Source organism: Hyalella azteca, unplaced genomic scaffold (genome assembly GCF_000764305.2).
Source record: "Hyalella azteca isolate HAZT.00-mixed unplaced genomic scaffold, Hazt_2.0.2 contig8814, whole genome shotgun sequence".
In the NCBI taxonomy this organism is placed as follows: Eukaryota; Metazoa; Arthropoda; class Malacostraca; order Amphipoda; family Hyalellidae; genus Hyalella; species Hyalella azteca.
In genome coordinates this window covers 30,975-55,267 of record NW_025938899.1, presented here as the reverse complement: position 1 = coordinate 55,267, position 24,293 = coordinate 30,975, and the positions used below count along the sequence as shown (strand labels likewise).

The following is a 24,293-nucleotide window of genomic DNA, read 5'->3' as shown; positions in this document are numbered from 1 at the left end:
TAAAAAGTTTGCATATCTAATAGGTTAAAAAAATTAAAAATGTGACCCATGAAAAAGAGCTATTATTTAAGGGGAGCGTCTCCCCTAAAATTGAAAATTTTCACTTATTCGGTTTTTATACTCATTTTAAAGCTGTCATTCTGCCCTATCTAACAGTACCACTGCCATATCTGTGCGTTGATTTATGATTTCACGACATTTCATGAAAGGGGGGCGGGTGGGGGAGTTCTACAAGTAATTAGATAGGAACTAATTAGCTGCTGAGCTCTTTAAATATAGTGTCTACTCTAGTTGTGTTGCAGTTACGTGTTTAGTCTCATCTTAAAGCTGACATTCTGAGCTATCCAACGGTACCATTACCATCTCTGTACGTTGATTTGTACGTTCACGACACTTCATGAAAGGGGGGCGGGGGGAGAGTTCTTTCAGTAATTATATAGGAGCTAATTCGCTGCCCAGCACTACAAATACAGTGTTTTTTTCACGGTATTATATATCACACATATATACTAAAGCTTTTAATTTTATTGACAAGTGATAAGTCATGAACCGACTGTGCAGTATACATCTGCCAAGCCAACTCATCATCATGCAGTGTGGAATTGTGGACAGGTAATATATTCTCACATTTATATAACAAAATAGATCAAAAGGCCTACCATACCATGTTACACTTCCTACTGCATTATACGCACCTGCAACTAATCTAAGCAATAATACCTGGCTATTATTGCATCTGATTACTAACTGCAATGCCAAGAAATACACTGAGCTCACAAGAGGCTGCCACTCTTATGATGTCGGGCAATTTACAGAATGCATGTTGATCTCTGTGATGCCATTCTGCCATCACAGAGAATATATATGCAAATTCACAAAAAAAACATTGAATTTCATCCTTGCAGTGGAAGGTTTAACATAGTAGGCCTTCCAATCCATATTGTTATTTAAACTTGGGAATATATTACCAATTCAGAATTTTGCATAAGTTATCATATCATTAACTAATTCAACTTGTGCATCATTAATATTTAATCAGAGATCAAAACACTTCTTTTGTAAGTAGCTAAGCTAATATTTTTCTACCAAGCAAGGGACTTTACAGGATTTATATTGAATACACAAAGTATCATTGATAAATTTTACCTAAACCAACCTGTCAATCCTATTATTCACCTGTCAATCCTATTAAGTATTAGAAATTTCAGCAAGACAATTAAACTTAAGGTATATTTCATTTTGATAAAAATTCCAGATATATTTACCAGTCAAATTAAAACATAACCAATCTGTATGATATGAATTGTTAGCAAATCAGCCTAATATCAATTAAAAGTCTATTGAAAAATTAAAAAGACAGACAGTAGATTCCACCCAAAGTTCCAAACTGTTCTTAAATATTCTTAACTTCCTGCTCAGTGCTCTCTTGGTTTAGGCTTTCATTAGCACTTCAGTTCAGTCCTTTCAAACTCACAATCAGCAAATGTTACGTCAAATTACTTTTCATGAATTCTATAGTCTATACTACCGGTAACAATATAGTTTGCAACTTGCAAGGATAAATCGGAGCGAAAATGTGCCAATGAACGAGTTTCGTTCTGCAGACTCACCTGTTTGAATAAAGCTCAGCAGCCTCAGCGTCAGCAGGTATCTATGAAGCACAGGAGTTGAAGCTAAAAGCCTGCCCATAATACGCCTAAGAAATGATTTATCACTCAATTTCGATTATCAATCAAATTTTGTATACATGTAAAACTCAGTAAAAAGAAACAGCAGCGAAAGTCTTTTGTTACTAATTAACTACATAGTATACTCAGAGGTACCATCACGAGATAGAATATTATGAAGTAAATACTGTACAATTCAATGAAACTATATTCATTTTAGATTTAACAAAAGTTTAAGTTGACAATTGTGCCATAAACTTGTGTTTAGTGTAGCAAAATTGTATCGAAAAGCGCAAAATGTTACCCGAACTCGCGCAATTCAACGCACACACGGGCAGCCATTATTTACTACTAGTCGCTCAGAGCCTCAGACGAGAAACAATTGGAACGCAGAAGCGATTGAGCTCATTTATCTAACACACGTCGAATCAATAACTTTTAATGTAATTGTCAGAGTACTACGATTTTTTTATTATAGAGCTAATGATAATTCTATTGTACTGCACTTGAGAATTTATTCATTATTGCCTTTTTTAATTAATATTTTCGTACTTTCAGCTTGGACATCCTATTATCAGAATTGCCAATCTCACATATGTTCTGGTTCACATAGAACAAGTTTTCGAAAAAAATAATTCAATAACTTTCCTGCTTTAGTTTCTCACTGCGAAGAAAAGTTGCTATTATTTGTAAATTACAAATGCTCACCATGGCAAAGGCTCACACATCAAGTGTGGTAGGAGTTAGTTTTTATTTTATTTTTGCAAACAATATAAGCTCGCATTTGGAATTGTCGCTTCCTATAAAGTTACATTTTAAAAGAAAGCGGCGTAAATTTGAACCTCATCATCGAGATTCTTATTCTAAGTATTTTAATGGCTGATATGGAGTCCGGTAGCTAAATTTGCTAAATTGAGACCATGTGATGTAATAGATGTGAACACTAAAAACAGTGTGACGAACGTAGAGAGATATATATTTTAGATTCTGTTTATATATCCTCATCAACTTACGCCTGACCAACTGTCAAATGCAAAAAAATGCAGGAAAATGCTAATATTGATAATTTATATAAAATATTGGTTGTTCTGATGTTGTCTAATGAAAATCTAGGTCATAAATTGCTGGCATAAATCGAAGGAACACATGTGAAGCCATACATACCAGTTAAAGAAAATTAAAGAATATAAGGATCCCATTCATTGCGGGCAGTTTAATTTGTGAATTTAAACTGTATCACTAGCTTACTTTTGAACTTCATCATGTAAGTGAAATTGACCGGAGATGTAGCGTGGGTAATAGAATAGAATAGAAGTAACTGTATCATTGAGATTAGATGAGAGCTAAAGAAGAAATGAAAAGCTGTGTCACGTTTCTTCAACTCCACCTCAAAAAGATTGATGACAAAGCAGGAAAGTCCAGCAGCTATCTCAATCAATCGTCAGTTATGAAAAGATCGGGTTCCAAAGGCCGGATCCCTTGTGAATCAAGTCACGAAAAGTTCAAGAATCGGCAACAGGCCATGGGCCTATTACTTCAACGCCGACACTTCTATTCTATTCTTTAGCTCTCACCGATCAGTCGCGACGGTAGCAAAGTTCAGCATCAGCGTATCAGGATAATTAAAACTAAAGCTTTGCTACAAAGATGAGACGCCCTTAAAGTAGTCGAAGTTTGCCATGATCGGTGAACTGTTTGTCCTGAGTATTGTCGAGAACATTGTTTCCTACTTGAAGGGCTCGGTTCCATGACCTAATTGATATGTAAGCGATTCTGTCCAAAAGGATCCTGTAAGTTGAAAGTTTGACACAACAATCCAAATTGAGTCGGTTCTCTTTTTCGAATAACATTTAGTTTGAAAATGTTAATAACCAAATAAGAATTGTAAATATTCTTTCATTTCCGTAAAATTCGATGGCTAGGTTTCCGAGATTGTGCCTTCGTGGCCGGTGTAATCCATGGTATTGTATATATTGAGGCATTGGAATCCATCTTCACTGGCGGATTTACTATACTTGAGACTAACAAACTTACAAATAATATTTAAAATCGTTGTTACTTTTCTACTTCATATTTTAAGCTGTTTTGATCATTAAAGAATTTAACAAAAAAAGTTATCGAAATGTTGATATCATTGTGGATCATATCTATAACCCTATAATCTCGTTTATCAACCAACGTATGAGTCTTAGACGACAGTGACAGACCAAAATTCCACTCTACTCGCCTCCTAATTAGCTCGCTGGATTTAATTTCCAACGCAGACCTGGTGGGGCAGCGGGTTAAACAAGCACTGTTTGGATACTGGCGAAGAACCAAATCTTTGCGTTTAATTCTTGGAACGGGAGCGCAGCTCCCGTTCTTTTTAATCTCTTTATCTACCAAAATCCTTTATACGATTCTTTAGCTGAAACAACTAAAAAAATCACGAAGGGATTACGCGAGAAGGGAAGACAAAATTCGCTACAAAATAACCGTGAAACAAGCATATATGGAAAAAGCCCGATGAAGGAATTCTAGCATGCGGTAGTTGGAAGAAACCGATGCCTCCGGTAAATGTTTCAACAGGAAAATCGTTCCATATTTGAACCAAATAAAACATGTTTTTTGTTAGTTGGTCCCATATAAATTTCAGAAAATTTTATTTCCGTCCAAGTTCTGAGTACAATAGGGAGCGTAGCCGTGCACCACCAATTTTGTGCACCACTAAGCCCTGAATCGAACGCCTTGGCTCTCTCCGGACCTACACCAATCAGCCGTGTACCACTCGGCTCTGTCCTTTTCCGGCCTTGACCACCACCTGTCGTGCACCACCAGGCCGCGGATCGAATGACTTCCAGGAATCGTTAAATTAAGTAATTTTACGTTCACCGCATCTGAGGTTAGGTTTCAGATAGCATAGTTCTGTTCCAAAATTTATCGTCCTTCGACAAGTGGCCGTTCGACCCACGGCCTAGATACGGACGGCTTGAAGTGTTGAAGGCTACGTTCCGGAAGGCAGGAATCATGATAGTCCATTACATCCAGGACAGTGGTGGTCTTTGGCAGGCGACCCCTTGGAACGGGGCCAATAGTGCGGGCTTAGTCTAGCAGAGACTTATTCTACTATGAGCGCACTTACTCTTTGCTAAGACTTGCAGAACGAGCGTACTTAATCTTTGCTGAGACTCAGAATGAGCGAATTTTGTCTCTGCTAAGGCAGGTTCTTTCGATGTGGGACAATCAGTATGAAAGGCAGGTAAAGGACAAAAATACAACTTGAACAAGTAAGAAAAAATAATGAATCAATACAAGTAAAATAGATGATAAGAATATCCATAGTTCGGTCAGAACAAAGTAAGTGACAAAGCCTCGGATGAAACCTCCGAACATAGAACACTTTGTTCAAACGAGTCTTAGTTTTGGTCAATAAGACATTGAAAATAAGATTGTGGGAATGCTAGGTTTAATTGCAAGAAAACTAATACTATCGTTGGAATGCTTTATTTAATGAAAAAAAAAAACTAATGCAACACATCCGAGTTGCCCAATAATTTGAAATGGATGAAGAGAACAAAGAAAAATAATCGCAAGCTGAACAATATTCTCAGGAAATTTTTTTGGCATGAGATGCTGCAACGGAAAACAAATTAAAACTAGTTAAGTCAATGACATCTTGAATCAAAAGAACTTCTAGACACGGAGTAGTAGGGATGAGATGTACTAGCTACATTGATGGCACATAGAAAAAATACTCCCATAGCTAGCAAACTAGACTGACACGCAGGTGCTATCCAGGCTTGCTATAAATATAGTACATATATTTAGGTTAGCGATATATATAGTACAAATATGATATATATATACTCCACTATGGCTAACTTACAGCAAATGTCATTACACATGATGATGGTGCGTACTTTTTTTGCTATGTTCATACGTCATCGTTCTGCGTTATACGCAGCGTGTGCGCTCACTTCTAGCGTTCAAGTTTAAGTCAGCGTGAGTGTTAGTTCTAGAGTTCTAGTGTTCTAGTTGAAGTCAGCTTATGTAGTCAATTCTAGTGCTGCAGTTGATTGAAGTCAGCTTGTATGGTCAGTTCTAGAGCTGTAGTTTCAGTGGCAGGTCGGCACATGAAAAGAAACACCGTGTCACCGTTTTTATTCTAATTTAACGCTAGAAATCCGTAAAACATCAGATAAAAACGGCGAAACAGCTTATTTTCACGGGGCGGCCGGCCACTAGAACGCCAGTGGGGCAATTTTTTCTAACAGTGTATAGTAAATGCAGTTGTCAAGTTAACGAAGTGAAACTTAATCTGAACCTGGGGCCATACTTTCAAAACTCGTCAAGTGAACGTAATTACTTACGCTCTATTTTCTTGTCTATGATTAAGTGAACGTAAGTACTTACTCTCTATTTTCTTGTCTATGATTAAGTGAACGTAAGTACTTACGCTCTATTTTCTTGTCTATGATTGGTGGATTTTGCTCAAAAGTCCGTCAATGATTGGCTGATGAACTTACGATCTCTTAACTTTTTTTGAAAGTATGGGCCCAGCAGGACACCAGATGCCAAGTAGCATGCCCCTTATTCTGCACATAGATCTATTTTAGAGAGATAATTTTATCACTAACATTTATAAAACATAGAGCTAGTGTAATTTAAACTTTCAAGTTATAGATTTGTTTCAGTTAAAACATTCAACACTCACGCGGTTGATCACTTGCGGTCACAAATACTAACAACTGCGCAAAATTCTCATTAACTTATCAAATTAATAAGTAAGATAGGCAATATCATAAAATATAGGTTCTGATTATGCTTGAATAATAGCTATTATATTGCCTTACGTGCATGAATTAAAGGGTGAAAAATAAAGATTAGGAGTGTGGTTTATCTTCAGTAAATCCTTGATTAATGCAGGAGTTGCACCATCATATGAATAATAAAGTACATTTGTTCGTTGTAATTTCCCCAAACAACTTCGGACAAAATAAAATTATAATCAGTAAATATATATATAAAATAAAATTAATAAAACAGTAAATAATCTACGGTACCGAGCGACATCGACACACAACGTCTCAGAGTAAGACTCTAATCAAATTTTTATTCCAGGCACATTTGACGCTCACAAGCACTGAATCCATTAGATTAATATTAATTGATAAGAACAGCCCACATCTAATAACATAAGTGAAACACAGCTCTCCCTAGAAATAAACTGCAAAATCAAATCTAGATGAATTCACATACATGGCCCATATCCACAACACAATTCGACGCCATAAGCACTTGATTGCAAACGAAATTCACACAGCCAAGGCAAGAAAAATCCAGAGCACACACAAATGAACCTTGAAGGATCACACATAAAAGGATTAAGATCAAACACATATAAAACTTTTTCGTAGGTATACGTCAGTTCCACGCTTCCATTCCACTGTTAATTTTGTCCCAATATTCAAATGTTTTTTCTTTTCATTCAATATTTCTATTTTGCCCAACAAAACAGCCACTCTTTCTATTTTCCTGTTAAAACCTTTCTATAGGGTCCTGTTAAAATATGGCCTTCATGACACGTGCCAACATAAAATATACAAAATAACGTGAAACAAACTTAAATACCTAAGAACAACGACGAACTGTCACGATGTATAAAACCCAACGACTAGACAACGTTTGAAATGTTAACTAACTCAAGTAGAATTTTATGCTGGGAAGGCCCCACGTGTGTAGTGAATAAGGTTCTATAGCGACATGGTCATCTAATAACTCTAATAACAAATGAAACAATTTGCAAATCATACATCAGGACTACAAATTATGTAGTTTTCGAAAAAAAAACGGTAGAATTTTTTTTTTAGATTTTTTCGAAACGAAAACAGTAGAAAAGAATATATTTGTCGCACAGCCCTGGTATAAGTCTTCACAAAATATCTTGCGTTGTGCGGTGCAGAGAGAACACTCTATTCACTAGCTGCAGCGATCGTTAAACTAGCATGAAGGTTAGATGGATAAAATTCGGATAAAATTCTGAATAAATAATATTTTAGCTTATCACGAACGCCAGCTTTGCGCGAGTAAAATTTGTTACTGTGATTGTGTTGTTTTGCGCGATGAAGAATCACAAAATTAAAGGATTATAAAGCGAAGTACTCATTGGAAAATAATTAGTACTGTGTCTTGTTTCAACAAAAAACTTTTGTGAATCCTTCATTTAAACATCAGGAGTACCAACAACACGAGGGGAGCCAACATCTTGCCGTTAACCGCGGAGCGTACGCCGTACGTCTGCAAGAAGTTCAAAAAAAACATTAAAACATTCCCAGCTTTGAACTTCATAAAACTGATTTCAAATAAATATTGAAATTTTTACTCACAACTCAGCTATCTTAAAAATAATTCGGCTATTATTCAATATAGCCATGAAAACATTCCCAGCATTGAACCTCATAAAACTTATTTTAAATAAATCTTGAAATTTTTACACATAACTCAGCTATCTTAAAAATAATTCAGCTATTATTCAATAAAAATATGAAAACATTACCAGCTTTGAACCTCATGAAATTTATTTCAAATAAATACTTAAATTTTTACTCATAACTCAGTTATCTAAGAAATAATTCAGCTATATGTGAGTACTAACAACTATAACAATAACGAGAAAGTAAGCTAGGTTCTCAGTTCACTGTTACTTAGATACCATCGTGTGAACGACCTATAATACACACATAAAAATTAATCCGTTATGTTGTCCCAATAGAAACACAATTTCCACACGTATCACTAATACGCCTTTATGCCAGAAGCAATGAATCGTTATTCAGACAAAGTCTCACCGATTTCTTCGAGTGCAGGGAGGCACATAATAAACAAATAAAAATTAATTTGTCATGTTGTCCAAATATAATCCCACTTTCCACACGTATCACTAATACGCCTTTATGCCAGGAGCACTGCGTCATTATTTAGACAATAATGTCTAAATAATGATGCATTTAGACCTAAAAAATGATGCATTTGATGAATGATGTTGTCTAAATAATCGCATAAATCATAATCATCATAGAGATCATCGTCTAAAATGATGATGATGTCTAAATAATGATGCATTATTTAGGCATTTTTTCTTAATAATGTCTATATAATGCATCATTATACATTAATTACTCACCGATTTCTTCGAGTGCCTGATGTCCATACTCCATATAAGCATCAGCAGCAATGCATCGTTATTCAGACAAAGTCTCACCCATTTCTCCGAGTGCCTGATGTCACTACTCCATATAATCACCAGCGCAATGCATCGTTATTCAGACAAAGTCTCACCCATTTCTCCGACTGCAGAGTATCACTACTCCATATAAGCACCAGCAGCGAGCAGTACGTCCTCCTCGGTGGTGCGTCGCTTATAAGGTGCGTGCGTCGTGAGGTGCACCACGAGGCCTGCGAACAGCACCAGCAGCACACCCACGCAGTTCACCAGCACCCCCTCTACTGGCAGCTGTGAGTACGTCTTCGGCCTGACGAGCATGATGACGTTAGGATGATAATCGTGACGACGTTAGGGTGACAGAGCATGATGACGTTAGGATGATAATCGTGACGACGTTAGGGTGACAAGCATGACGTTAGGGTGGTAATTATGACGACATGACGACGTTAGGGTGACAAGAATGACGACGTTAGGGTGACAATCTTAAAGCGACAATCATGACGATGTTAGGGTGGCAATCATGACGGCGTTAAAGTGACAAGCATGATTAGGTTGGGGCGTGAGTCACCAATGAATTCACATAGGTCTGCAACTTATTCAGAGAAAATTATTCATAGAAATTTAATCTTAGTCAGACACTATGACGACCAATCCAACTAGTATCTAATGAAAAAATGTCTTGATTCAACACACATGACATCGAAGGATTTTATCATAGAAACTTAATCTCAGTTAGAAACTTTATGACCAATTGAACTGTTATATATTAGAAAAAAGATTTATTAACGTGTTGCACATGGCAACGAAGGGTTTTTATCATAAAAACTAAATCTCAGAAACTTTAAGATCAATTAAACTGATATAAAATAGAAAAAAAATTATTAACATGACGCACCAACGAAGGGTTACGTATATCATAGAAACTTAGTCTCAGTTAGGAGCTTTAAGACCAATTTAACTGTTATAAAATATAAAAATATTTTAACTACATCAGAGAAACTTTAAGATCAAATTAACTGATATAAAATAGAAAAAAACATTTATTAAAGTGATGCACATGGCAACGAAGGATTTTACCATAGAAACTTAATCTCAGTTAGTAACTTTAAAACCAATTAAACTGGTATAAAATAGGTATAACTGGATCACTGGTATACCTGGATAGGTATACCTGGATCACTGGTATAGCTGGATCACTGGTATACCTGGATAGGTATACCTGGATCACTGGTATAGCTGGATCACTGGTACAACTGGATCAATTAAACTGGTATAGAAAAACACGTATTAATGCGACGCACATGGCAAAGAAGGCTTTCTCAGAGATGCCCAGGAGGCTGGTGACGACAGCGCCCAGGAAGATGAGGAGACCAAAGTACTGGTGCAGGGGCAGGTACCAGTCCTTGAGACTCTGCCGCAGTCCCGGGTACAGGAAGCTTACCAGCCCGAACACCCACTGCACCGAGGATACAATTTGAGGGGGTGATATAAGAAAAATATAACTGCACCGAGGATACAATTTAGGGGAGGTGATATATGGAAAATATAACTCAGTATACCTAACTCGGTACTCACTGCAGTGAGTGACATAGAGCGCATTTTATCGTCGACGAAAACGTGAAGTCACGAACAGACAAAGCTTACCAGTCCGAACACCCACTGCATTAAGGATGTAATTTGATGGATAATATAAGAAAAATGTAACTCAGTACTCACTGCAGTGAGTGACAGAGAGCGCATTTTCTCGTCGACGAAAACTTGAGGTCACGGACGGACGGACGGACGGACGGACTCCAGGAGGCTGGTGACGACAGCGCCCAGGAAGATGAGGAGACCAAAGTACTGGTGCAGGGGCAGGTACCAGTCCTTGAGACTCTGCCGCAGTCCCTTACCAGCCCGAACACCCACTGCATTAAGGATACAATTTGAGGTGTAATATAACCCACTGCATTAAGGATGTAATTTGAGGGAGGTGATATAAGAAAAATATAACTCAGTACTCACTGCAGTGAGTGACAGAGAGCGCATTTTCTCGTCGACGAAAACATGAAGTCACGGACGGACAAAGCTTACCAGTCCGAACACCCACTGCATTAAGGATGTAATTTAGGGGAGGTGATAAAAGATAAATATAACTCAGTATACCTAACTCAGTACTCACTGCAGTGAGTGACAGAGAGCACATTTTCTCGTCGACGAAAACATGAAGTCACGAACGGACAAAGCTTACCAGTCCGAACACCCACTGAACCGAGGATACAATTTGAGGTGTAATATAACCCACTGCATTAAGGATGTAATTTGAGGGGTAATATAAAAAAATGTAACTCAGTACTCACTGCAATGAGTGACAGAGAGCGCATTTTCTCGTCGACGAAAACGTGTAGTCACGGACGGACAGACAGACGGGCGGACGGACGGACGGAAGGACATGACGAGCACAATAGTGCATTTTTTCCATAAATGAGAGAATGCGCTAACAAGTGCACATATCATATTGGATCTCATAATATGAAACAATAACGTCCTTTTGTAATTAGCTGATATTTTCGAAGTTTTCAAGTTACAAAGCTGGATGGATTTTGAGTATATGAGCCACTCTTCCAAAAATTCCACTCTAAACCTTTCAAAGGTATAAAATCACAATAAGAAATATAAGTAGCAATAACTGTAAATATAGTGCCCGGTGGATATCTTGACAAAACGAATATCTTGAGAAGCAACAATAATAAGATCATTAAAATTCTAGCAACTCGGAAAATCTCAGGAAAATAAAAGAAAGGGACCTGAAAAAGTATCCATTCCATGGATACTTTACATTAATATAGGCATTAATGCCAAAACTTTCAAATATATAAAATCACAACAAGAAATAAAAGTGGCAATAACTTTAAATATACCCAATGCATGGATATCTTGAGAAGTAATAATAATAATAAATTAATGAAATTTCTACTAACACGGAAACTTTGAAGAAAATATGAGATAACAATAATAATAAATTCATGTAAGTTCTAGTAACACGGAAACTCTCAAGAAAATAAAATAAATAAGAAAATCAAGATAATAAAATAAATAAGAAAATCAAGAAAATAAAATAAATAAGAAAATCAAGAAAATAAGAAAATAAAGAAAATAAAAGAAAAGGACCTGGAGGGCGAAGAGGATGAGCACGACGAGCCCCATCCATGAGTGCAGGGAGTAGAAGTTGGGGATTGGGGCGGGGTTGCCGTCGGGGTCGCTGTGCAGGTTGATTTGGGAAATGTAAAGACGTTTTATTTATAAGACAAGCAGGTATTAAGACGTCTTTATATCATAAATACGTGCAAGTTTTTCCGTTATTTTTAAATTCTGAAACTCTACACACCAGCTTTACGGGAACATGTTGAGTTAGGGTAAGTAATCCTAATCCACTAGAAAAATAAGAACGGGAACATGTTGAGTTAGGACAAGTGGTAATCCTAATCCACGTGAAAAATAAAAGAGGATGCAAGTTACACGGAAAGAAAAATACAGCGTACTGATAAGAAAGATTTATTCTAATACCAAGGCACAAGATGGATGATAGGGCCTACCGTTCGCTGATAAGAAGACCAAGCCTGTGACCATGAGTACTGGGTGCCAGTTGAACTCCACGCCTGGGGTACTGCGCCATGTGAAGCCTCCATGGTACACTGCCAACCATACCACCACCAGCAGGACAACCAGTATGCCTGGTAGGTGTACGGGCAAACTAATACTACCATATACAAGCTGGTAGCAATACGTACAAGCTGGTATCAATACGTAAAAGCTGGTACTAATACGTACAAGCTGGTACCGCTATGCACAAGCTGGTAGTAGGAATAAGCGTTCTATTTTTAACAAGTAATTCTAGCCTATGTAAATAATGGTAGCATACGAAGTAAAGTATTTGGATTTAATTTATTAAAAAAAATATAAGTACCAAGTTATCAGAGTCGGTAATTAATAGCTGACGGCCATTCAACATACTAAAATGATTTAAATACATCAGGTATGGCACTAATGTGTAAAATACTCATATACCATGAATATAAAATTAAAGCTTGATTTGAAGTTCGGTGAAGCTTTACAACAATCGTGAGTACGACTGAAAACTTTCAGAAATCTACGAAGTTCTTGACAACAAGCTTGTAAATACTGCACTAAACAACGCGGAGTTAAATACACAAGGCCGTTATCGCATGTAGACTTTGGTTACGGTGAAAGAATCTTGGTCAGAAGGCATCATTAACAAATAATATTAATAACAATATCAATAATGCTACAAGTGAACGTACAGAAGTAGTGACTAGGCCGTTATCGCATGAAGAGTTAGGCTACGATGAAAGAATCTGGGTCAGAAGGCATCATTAATAATAATACTAATAACAATATCAATAATGCTGTAAGTAAACGTACACAGAATGGCAGTGATCCACTCACCGACTATTTGCGTGAAGACGTAAACTTTTCTGAAGGTTCTGATGCTCGCCGCGTCGTTCTCCATCCTTGTTACCCTGCCTGCCAACGACCCTTCCTCGTCTTTAGCCTCCCACGTGCGTCTGCCACAAATAAAACAATATACTGAAACATAGGACAACAGTTGAGCAAAAATACTCATAGTATCCAAATAATTACAAATAACGACTTTTGTTCCATTAGCCCGGGCAGCTAACGGCCGTAGTACCCCCTTTTGTCGGGCCTTGAAACTCTACACACTAGCTTTACGGGAACATGTTGAGTAAGCGCACGCAATCCTAATCCTTTAGAAAAACAAACCTAATTTGGGGATTGTAAAGACGTCTTATTTATAAGACAAGCAAGTACTAAGACGTCTTTATATCATAAAGACGTGCAAGTTTTTTCGTTATATTCAAATTTTGAAACTCTACACACTAGCTTTACGGGAACATGTTGAGTTAGGGCAAGCAATCCTAATCCTTTAGAAAAATAAGAACGGGAACATGTTGAGTTAGGACAAGTGGTAATCCTAATCCACGTGAAAAACAAACCTAATTTGGGGGAAGTAAAGACGTCTTATTTATAAGACAAGCAAGTATTAAGACGTCTTTCCAGGCATGTTGCACTAGCGCTGCAGCAACACCAGTTGCCTAACACAGCTTAGGTGCAACACATTATGGAGCTGTTGACAGGCAACACTAACCGCCTCTGCTTAGTGTCACTGTCACCACCGCAACAGCTGCCATAACCTTAACTTGGCACTCACCACACCTTTAAAACTGAGCCCAGTGGCCAGGTGGCTATTGACACGAGAAAACAGTCAAGTTGGAGAAACAAAAATATTGTCTTGCCGGATAACGAATTACCAAGATTCGAACATTCTTAGAAAATCAAAAAAAAAGTTTATTGAAGTAAAAAAACTCTATGAAAATACTGTGTTAAGTATGCAGGGTTTCAATTGAATTTTAATTGCAATCAATGCATACAAAAATTGCACTGACCTTACTTTAATTCTCAGTTGTTAATGAACAATAATTGTTTCTGCATGCTAGTGAATTCAGTTTAAATTATGTCATCATTGACTTCATTAAATAATGATAGTAGGTCACACAAATGATTCTGATCTGCTTGATCAAAGTAACTTGCAAATTTTTCATCAGTTACAGCAACAAAACTCTTAAAACTTTTTTGCAAATATAGATAATAAAATAATATAAAAATCATCACATTTATACAAGTTGACTTGATTCATCTGCAACTATCCTCTTGCACCCAAAAATTGACCCTCTAGGCAAATAATTTTGGAACATTGATTGCAAAAATTTTTTACCAAGCTTTAATCCCTGTTGTTTTAATGATATGCCTGGTGACCGTGAGAAGACACATTGAACACTCACACTTTCGAGGTCAACTGCACACAACAGCAGCAAAGTAGGCAGAGGCAAGGACCATGTCCTACACCAACTTTTTACCTGAGGAATATAAAACTTAATATTAAATCCAGGAAATTATTAAGCAACTTCAGTTCATTTTAGTTAAATAATACCATTTAGACTTGAAATTGTTATACGTAGTGTCTTTGAAAGTAAACTGGGGTGACTTGGACCATTGGGTATAGGTGTGACTTGCACCGTTTGGACAGTTATTAGATGAAAACCTTATATATAGGTACCATCAAGTGGGGTGACTTCAGCCACCAGGGATGACTTTGGCCACACCGACAACAAAAACATATGGCAGCAAAACAAAATAATAAACGTTGACCAAAGTCACCCCGGAGTCACCCAGTCACTTTGGCCAACTTTTATTATTTTGTTTTGCTGCCATATGTTTCTGTTGTAGTGGTGGCCAAAGTCACCCCACTTGATGGTACTCAAAAAGTGTTTTGGCCTTAGAAGAATCTGACATCAAAATTTTGCTACATATATGTAATTATAACTAGAACACTTAAATAACTCAGTACTCACTGCAGTGAGTGACAGAGAGCGCATTTTCTCGTCGACGAAAACTTGAAGTCACGGACGGACAGACGGACGGACGGACGGACATGGCGAGCACAATAGTGCATTTTTTCCAATAATGAGAAAATGCGCTAAAAAGTGTATCGCGATTTGAAATAAGTCTTAATTATGTCTTTAAGTACAGGCATATCGTGGGACACGTTACTAGCAAAACAACTTGAAGTTCATAAAACTTGAACGAAAAAGGGGACAACTTCTACTTCTAACTTTCGACCTCACGGGATAAAAGCTCCCCTGAAATCCAGCAGTGGACCATATGGCGGCTGCGTGAAATCCAGCAGTGGACCATATGGCGGCTGCGTGAAATCCAGCAGTGGACCATATGGCGGCTGCGGCACTGGCACAGTAATTCACTTAGCGAGGAGGTCAGAGCAATCAATCCACTCTTTGCAGTGCCTCCCTCATCTCATCCCCTCCTGCCTCACCCGACCTGAGAATATCCCAGGATTTCCTTCCCTTATCTTTTATAAAAGAGGCTCCTAACGCTGCGTAAATGTCGAGGCGACCTGAGAATATCCCAAGATTTCCTTCCCTTATCTTTTCTAAAAGAGGCTCCAAACGCAGCGTAAATGTCGAGGGCCTATACTTTAAAAATTCGCTAAGTGAACGTAAGTATATACGCTCTATTTTCTTGTCTATGATTGGTGGATTTTGCTTGAAAGGCCGTCAATGATTGGCTGATGAACTTACGATCTCTTAACTTTTTTGAAAGTATAGGCCCCTGGTGAATAATGTCCTGGCTGGCAGAACTTAGAGCTCGAAATAAATACTTATCGAGAAAATACTTATCGAGAAATACTTATCTATTGAAAGAAAACGTGTACGAATTACATAGTACATTTCCTCAGTATTCTGATGAGAATGATATTTTTCATATTTTTTTGTGGTATACTTTTTTGCGACAAAATATTAGTGACATCAAATAACACATCGGCAATATTTTCATTTGGGTTTCTTTCTTTGAAGCCATGAGCGTTGGAAGCCAAAGCAATATACTATAATTTCATAAGGCATCTCAATGACTTATAGTTTTTATGGTATAGGCAATAAAGGCAATATACTATAATTTCATAAGGCATCTCAATGCCTTATATTTATGGTATAGGCAGTAAAGGCGTGAAGAGAAAAGCGTATCAGGAACCCAAGAGGGGTTCTGTAAACGGCACTTATCGGAACGATCGTTCTCCACAGGCGGCGTAGTGGAGGTGGTATAACTTATAAATAAAGAGCTTATTGACTTTTTGCCTGTATAAAATACTAAGAAAACAATAATGATTAATACAAATTTGTATATAAATACCAAATATTTCCTGCATAACATCCAAAGAAAACAAAAATTATAAACACATGAGTTTGCACACAAAAACCAAATAAAAACCAATTTTCTTCCATGGTTGAAAAACAAAAGACGCAAAAACACAAAAAATTAAAAGACCACAACAAAGCTCGAACGAGTATTTCGATTACCATTAAATAATAACTTCAATCATATGCTAATATTTTTCAGTAAATAAAGAAACCTAATAACACTAAACAAACGCCAGAAAAAGTAGGTAAACGTATCATGCATACGAGCAACTGACCTTGGGTGGCAGGGAGAAGCTAGCATTGCGTGGCAGTTTTTTCTCTATTTTATAAAGTAATTGTATTTTATTTTATAAAGTATAATTGCAAAGTACAATTAAAGTATAAAGTATAATTACGTGTTCGCTCGTCGCCCGGATACGTAAATTGCTTACATAGTAACACTCTGCGCAAAAACTTCTATAATTAATACATTCATGAATAAACGGGTTCAACAGATAATGTTTTAGTGAACAGGATTTAATAACACATAGCTCGCCACAATAACTTTAAACAAACAATAAAGACAGTTAATCCATCAAGTATATTTTTGAAGAAACTTCCTAAAATTTCGTGGCTGATATTGATAGTTTTAAATTATCTTTATAATTTCTATTATGGTTAAGACTTAAAAATTAATTTAGGAAGCCCTAAGGGAAGGCAAGGCATCGNAGCGAGTAAGTACTGTCTCTTATACACATGATGAAAAGATTGACGAAATAAAATCTACTTAGACTAATATTGGCTGACAATCTCTTACGGATTGCCAACTTTCGCTGACAGATATAAAGATTGACGAAATAAAAATGTGCTAGATGAATCTTGGCTGACAATCTCTTACGGATTGCAAACTTTCGCTGGCAGATATAAAGATTGACGAAATAAAATCTACTTAGACTAATATTGGCTGACAATCTCTTACGGATTGCCAACTTTTGCTGGCAGATATAAAGATTGACGAAATGAAATCTACTTAGACTAATCTTGGCTTACAATCTCTTACGGATTGCCAACTTTTGCTGGCAGATGAAAAGATTGACGAAATAAAATCTACTTAGACTAATATTGGCTGACAATCTCTTACGGATTGCAAACTTTTGCCGGCAGATGAAAAGATTGACGAAATTAAATCTACTTACAATCAGATGGTCATATCGCATCGCAGAGCAGGAACGAGCCATCAGGAATGGTGGGAATTTAATACCGCGGATTCCAGTCGACCAGAAATTCAGGGAAAGTTTGAGATGAGGGAAGAAATTTTCAGCGCTTCGATCGTGACCTCTAGTCAGTCAAGATATTAAAATTAGGATAAAAATTAGGATGGAAGAAATCCGTGAAATCCAGTAAGGTATAACTTTCAAAAGGGATAGCGGAAAATACTTCATAATAGTGATTAATATGTTATTAATCACTATTATGAAGTATATTAATAATATTATAAAATATTATAAATATTATAAAATTATTTTTTATTAATATTATAAAATACTTCATAATAGTGATAATAGTGATTACAATGTTATTCCTAATCAACAAATACAAATAAAAGTTATTGCATAAGAATCATTAGTAGAGACGGTTCTTTATGATTTCTGAATACTCTTACGCTCATTCAGCCTGCTGCTTCACCCCACGAGCCACCATATGGCAAGCTCGAGCACATCAACCCTTTCAACTATTCAATGAATATCATTTAAAATATTCAATACTCACGAGACAGAATAAAATCTTGCACAGATTAACTTGATATCCAAACAAACAGTTCTTCTTCTCTCCTAAACGTTATATTATTATTGAGAGCGCCAGGCACGGTCTTCGTAGCTTGCACTGCACAACAACACTAACATCACCACCCGTTCTCTAAGCTCTCCACCCACGCACAATAACAGCATTTTGTTGACGCTCATAAAAAATTTCTGGAACTTTTCCGATAGATGACCACGAGTGCTGCAGCCACATTTAGAATGAAAAGTAAAACTATTAGAATACTAGACATAAACGAGATATATAAAACTTCAGTATATCCTTGAAAGCCTAAGCGCCAATGTCGTGCACCACGGAGTTATCAGTCAGTATTTTGAATAAGCCAGTAAGAATAAAGCCCGCGAATTGCTGAAGCCAATCATACACCTGCCGACTTGGCTCGTGTATCGATCTAACCCGCGTTATGTGTAGGAAGGAAGAAAAGAGAAAGCGCGATACTCTGCATCAGTGAAGAGAGAAAGCACTTCTGTGAACAAATATAACATTCAAGATGAAGCAAAATGTTTTTCATATGATAACTTTGGGTACTTAGATTTAAAACAGATGAATAAATAAGGAATTTAAAAAATTAACTTGATAGGGTAAACATAGGATAGCGCTGACGCATCGGAGAAAAATTTGAGCGTAATATAACTATAAGAACATGAATTTGCGAGAATAGTATTGTTAAATACTGAAACAATTCTGTCATTAATTAAGTCAAAAAATCAAGACAATTTTTATCAACAAAAAGTCTCCCAAAGAAATAATTCTCTATGTGCCAGAAACATCAGCGAAAACGACGGCAGTTTGATTTTAGACGGAAACTAAAGAAAGTCACCCGAGAGAAATAACGCAGCACTTGTTGACCGTTGCAACAAATCTACGAACATTAAGCGTAATCACTTAAAATTGTATTCAATTCTTAGCTTATCTGAGCAAACAAATTATTTTCCTCTCTATTCCTCATATTTAAAATAGTTACAAAAGTTTGAGTAGTACGGCAAGGGATGAGAATTTTAGTTTAGATATAAGAATTGAATAAACGATGTGATCAATGTACTTGGAGGAATAAGCAATTGAAACCTTTAATTTACAATGCAAAAATAACGTTTCTTTGATAAATTTAAGAAGAATAGACATACGACAAAGTGTGAAATAAATCTAAACTATGGAAGTATTTAAGATATCGAAACTTGTCACGTAATCCATGACATTGCTCACTAAAAATGATTCAAGGCAGAAATCGTTGCGAAGGGATTCAATAGGGATTTTATGCATCCAAATTTTAGGGTCAGCAATGAAAAAATAGAAAGTTATAATGCAATGATTCATAATTCATAGCTTACTGGCATGTTGTCTTAGGCCCCGGTATTGCCCGCGGGATTTTGTTAATTTGAGATTAATTATAATAAAATAATTCTGTTTATTTGTTTATTAACATTACATTATTAACATTAACATAATTACATTGTTAACATTGTTTATTAACATTTACATAATAATTCTGTTATAAGTTTATCATTTAAATAAATAATAATTCTGTTAATTTGAGATTGAATCCGTTCATCCCAAACCCCATCATCCAGAATGTAGCATACAATTTTAAAAACAAATTAACGCTGTTAAAGACAGGTCCGTTCTTATCCACATTCAGCACGGAACTCACATTCAAGTCAGTTTAGAAATTTGAGCCTTGGATTGTCTGAATCCAATACAAGCTTACAAAATTAAAAATTTTTTTTCAATTAATTAATCTAGATTTCTACCATTTTCCAATCTCAGATGATTTCATTATTAAAAATAAAACTGCTCAGCATATATATAACAGCTCAGCACGACAAATATTACTGCCAAACTCAGGCAGCAAACGCACACAAACCTTTACAAAAAATGATTATTATGTATAATTATAAAACGGTTATGAACGAAACAAATATATCGTTCATTTCTTGCTGTCTTTTCAACACTGCAAATGACAGTCAGCAGAAGTTGTTGAATGACTCGCTTCTGTAGCTGAATCTTGGGTGGCGCAGAGCGAAAGAAAGCAATCGCTATATGTAATAAATTCCGCTGTGTACGTTGTAAATTACTGAAGTTTAGGTTATGCATTACCTAATATCTCACCAATGAGATATCTAGCACATTAAATAGTTTGATATGCGACAATTCGAAGAATAAACAAATTCACTCCCATTCAAGTAAAACTGGTACAGTCCTATGGTCAAGTTACTATACTAAATTTCAAACATGGAGGAACGATGACACAAATAACAGGCATGCGAATTAAAATGACCGAAAAATTCTAGTCTCGTTCATTGTGTTAAGTTAAAACTTATTGTCGCCACGGAACATTTACTGCGAACCACGAAATACTTGCTCGTTCTTTTTATGCTTTGGAGGATGGAGAAATAATTGAAGGGTAAATGTTATCTGGGATTAAATTATTATGCTTAAGATCCAACATGCTTATTATTATTATTATTATTATGCTTAAGGTAACATGTATTGATGTATTGTGGCTTCGCTTGGACAACATTTTTATGGTCACGCAATGTAAGCGCCACCTAGTAGCGGTATTGCAGTATATTCACAGCTAGCCACGGATCGAACCTACGACTCGCTGCTCCAACCTTTTTGCTTTCGACCATTTGATACTCGAAAGACGTAAATTGCTAACAGAAATTAAACGTGATTAAATTTCTAATAATCATGCAGATTTAACGATGAGTACTATTTAACCGAGTTCTATGGGAAGTAATATGAAATTTTTTAACAGGTTGACAACATGTATGGTATACAACAGTACCAGAATCCAATTTCTAACTACGCCGCTTCTTGTAGTAATAAGTGTTTGGATGACAACATGTATGGTATACAACAGTACCATGCAGAATCCAATTTCTAACTACGGCACTTCTAATATTAAGTGCTTGGATAGGTTGATCTCATTACACCATAAAAGGCTGTGTATCGTAAAATTTACGACCGCGGATGATGTGAACACATTTGTTCCTGCAAAGATAAGCGAATTTCTGTAGGACTGACAAATGATAATATGTGAGCTTCAATCAGAAAATTGGCGACTGGAAAACTCAAGCTAACGCTGCAATTCATATGAATAAGAATATATAACGAAATAACTAACACCTTCATTATTCTTGTAACAACTATGCTCCGATCGTTTTTGATTGATTAATTGTGCGCACGAGCATTCCTAACAACTCATGACGATGGGATTATTTGATATAATATAACTAAAATATATAAATTATATATTATACATTACAAGTTCACTATTTTTCTTGTCACCATTCTGGGATTGCGTTTGATTGTGCGCCAGTCTAACGACTCATGACGCGGAGGGACCGCGCTAAATAAGGGCAGCAGGTGCAGCAGCGCCCCTGCACGACGCGGCCAATTTTCCCAATTTTCCACAATCGCCACAAAAGCGCGTCGCTGCCACGTGTTCATTAGCATAAGCATGACACGCCGCCACATATATCAAACACTGCTAATATTCCATGCTGAAATTCTTGTATTAAATGCAGGCAGTTGTTTGTGGTGGAAGAAATATAAATTTATTCTACTAAGAGGTTATTCGATTCTAAAATTTAATTCTTGGTGTCACTCAAATTTTATAATAATTATCAATTAATGAAATAAGTGCTTAGATACATGATTTATGAAGGTTCCTTGACGGTGAAAGTGATATACTATCTCATCTTCAGGTGAGGAAAATAAATAGTGAAGATTATTAATGAGTGACTAACATCTGAGTGACTAACATCGCTAAACAGATTCAATCTTTGCCGTAAATATTTTACCAATCGCTGTAAATTAAACTCTTATTTTATACATAGCGTACTATTTGAAGCTGATTGTGAGCAAAATCTGAAAGCCTAAAAGATTGCATCCAATGCATCAACGATTCTCGGATCGATGAGTAATAGAGTATAAAGTAAAACAAATAAAAATTTTTCCAGTTATTGTCTGGGCTTTCATAATGCTCAGTCGCAATAACTTTAAACTCAAAAGTTTAACCATTAATCTCAGTCGGTTTCGAGCTCATTGAATTCCAACTGAAAACGCCTCAAATGAAGTCGGCAGGATAATCTGTCGCTGCAGCAGTCAGACTCCGGGCAGATTAATTCTCCGACCAAATCAAGCGGGATTCTCTACGCAAACTAAGCCAAACAATAGCTTAGAGGATGAGGGCGACAAAACGAACCCTGCCCAGCAGCAGTGGAAATCAATAAGCGAAGCCGCGATAGACAACAGCGTGTAAGCGAGGCTCATTTTACAGCAATTTAGAGGGCACAAAACTGAGGGTAGAGGCGCCTAACTGCCCTGGCAAAAAACACCGCGGGGCAGAGGGACATCGGCCCGCTATTATATGGCAACACCGCGCTTGGGCTGCCGATGATGCGGTTGCTTAGTCACGCTTCGGCGCTCACGAGGGGAGAACGTGTCCAGCTCGTCTACCTACTTTATGAAAAATCGGAAGAGTTTTGCTTATGATGTGATCTGATAAATTATTCTTCATTACGTAAATTTTCATTTGCATCAGAAATAAAATCGAAGTAATCATCAATCTAAATTACAGTTTGATCAGTAGAGTATCAATTTTTCCTAATAGAAGTAAAGTATCAGTTTTTTTTCATAATAAACTGTGAAAAAAGGCTTACATTCATAAATCAGTTACGCGAACAACATACTTGGTACGAAAAATAATTTCATAATTTCAGCAAAAGCACATCAAAGACGGCAAATAAATGCAATAATACGAGTACTTAAGCAAAGGAATTTGCTTAAGATTGAATTTCAACATAGAATAAAAACACATAAATACTAGACCTTCCTACCATCGAATTTTTTTTTTTAGCTAATTCAGTTTTGTCTCTGGTTTTCGCAGGGAATCCAAATAACGTCAGAAGAATTCCAGCACGAACACGGTTCGTTCAGGTCACAGATAAAAAAAATTTAACTCAGTACTCACAGCAGTGAGTGACAGAGCGCATTTTCTCGTCGACGAAAACTTGAGGTCACGGACGGACGGACAGACAGACGGACATGGCGAGCACAATAGTGCATTTTTTCCATATATGAGAAAATGCGCTAAAAACATACATGTTTAATATCATAGAACAAAAAATACTTGAAATTATTCGATTGTATATCCGAAATAACATTGAGTGTATTACCGTAACATTATAAACAGTTGAAAAGGATGAAACATTCATGAAGTTATGCGTAATATAGCCACTGCATGTGCACTAAAAAAGAAGGTGCATATATATACGCGAGTATTAATAAAGTTCAGTTATTTGATGGTTGCGTGATCAACAAGTCATTTAATTGGCTTGTAAAAAATTGGCTCGTAAACAATAATAGGTCGAAAATAATTTTTCAAGCTATTATCGTTTTTCTTTGTTAGTCCACATTACAAGTGTAAGGAAATCTTCTATGCACTTGATCCAGCTTGAGTGAGATGGCGAACGCACAGCTGCTATATACACCTATAGCTATACGCTATACACAGCTGCTATATACACGTACCTATAGCTATACGTGGTCGTCGTAAATGTTAACTGCTGCAGGTTCTGTTGCAGGTCGCAAACAGGTTTTTATTCAAGGTTCCATGCAGGTTCTGATGCAGGTCGCAAACAGGTTCTTATTCAAGGTTCCATGCAGGTTCTGATGCAGGTCGCAAACAGGTTCTTATTCAAGGTTCCATGCAGGTTCTGTTGCAGGTCGCAAAAAGGTTCTTATTCAGGGTTCCATGCTGGTTGTGAAGCAGGGTCGAAGGCAGATTATCATGCAGCTTTTCACGTTCGTAGGTTCTCATGC

The 24,293-nt window shown here is 36.7% G+C and overlaps 2 protein-coding genes across 2 annotated transcripts in view; both read right to left on the bottom strand.

Moving 5' to 3' along the window:
* Positions 1-1,647, bottom strand: part of LOC108680616 (AF4/FMR2 family member lilli) — a 53,850-nt gene extending 52,203 nt beyond the window's left edge. The window contains exon 1 of the mRNA XM_047881767.1: positions 1,611-1,647. The gene's annotated coding sequence lies outside the window, so the exon portion shown is untranslated. The remainder of the gene's footprint in view (positions 1-1,610) is intronic.
* Positions 1,648-6,155: 4,508 nt separating this feature from the next.
* LOC108680615 (transmembrane ascorbate-dependent reductase CYB561-like) lies at positions 6,156-17,000 on the bottom strand. The gene is given in 8 exon segments (XM_018169488.2): positions 6,156-7,943; positions 8,985-9,178; positions 10,173-10,327; positions 12,022-12,165; positions 12,167-12,177; positions 12,447-12,584; positions 13,318-13,436; positions 16,940-17,000. Coding segments are annotated over 7 exon segments (762 nt in total). The 5' UTR covers positions 16,966-17,000; the 3' UTR covers positions 6,156-7,943; positions 8,985-9,009.
* Positions 17,001-24,293: the final 7,293 nt, after the last annotated feature.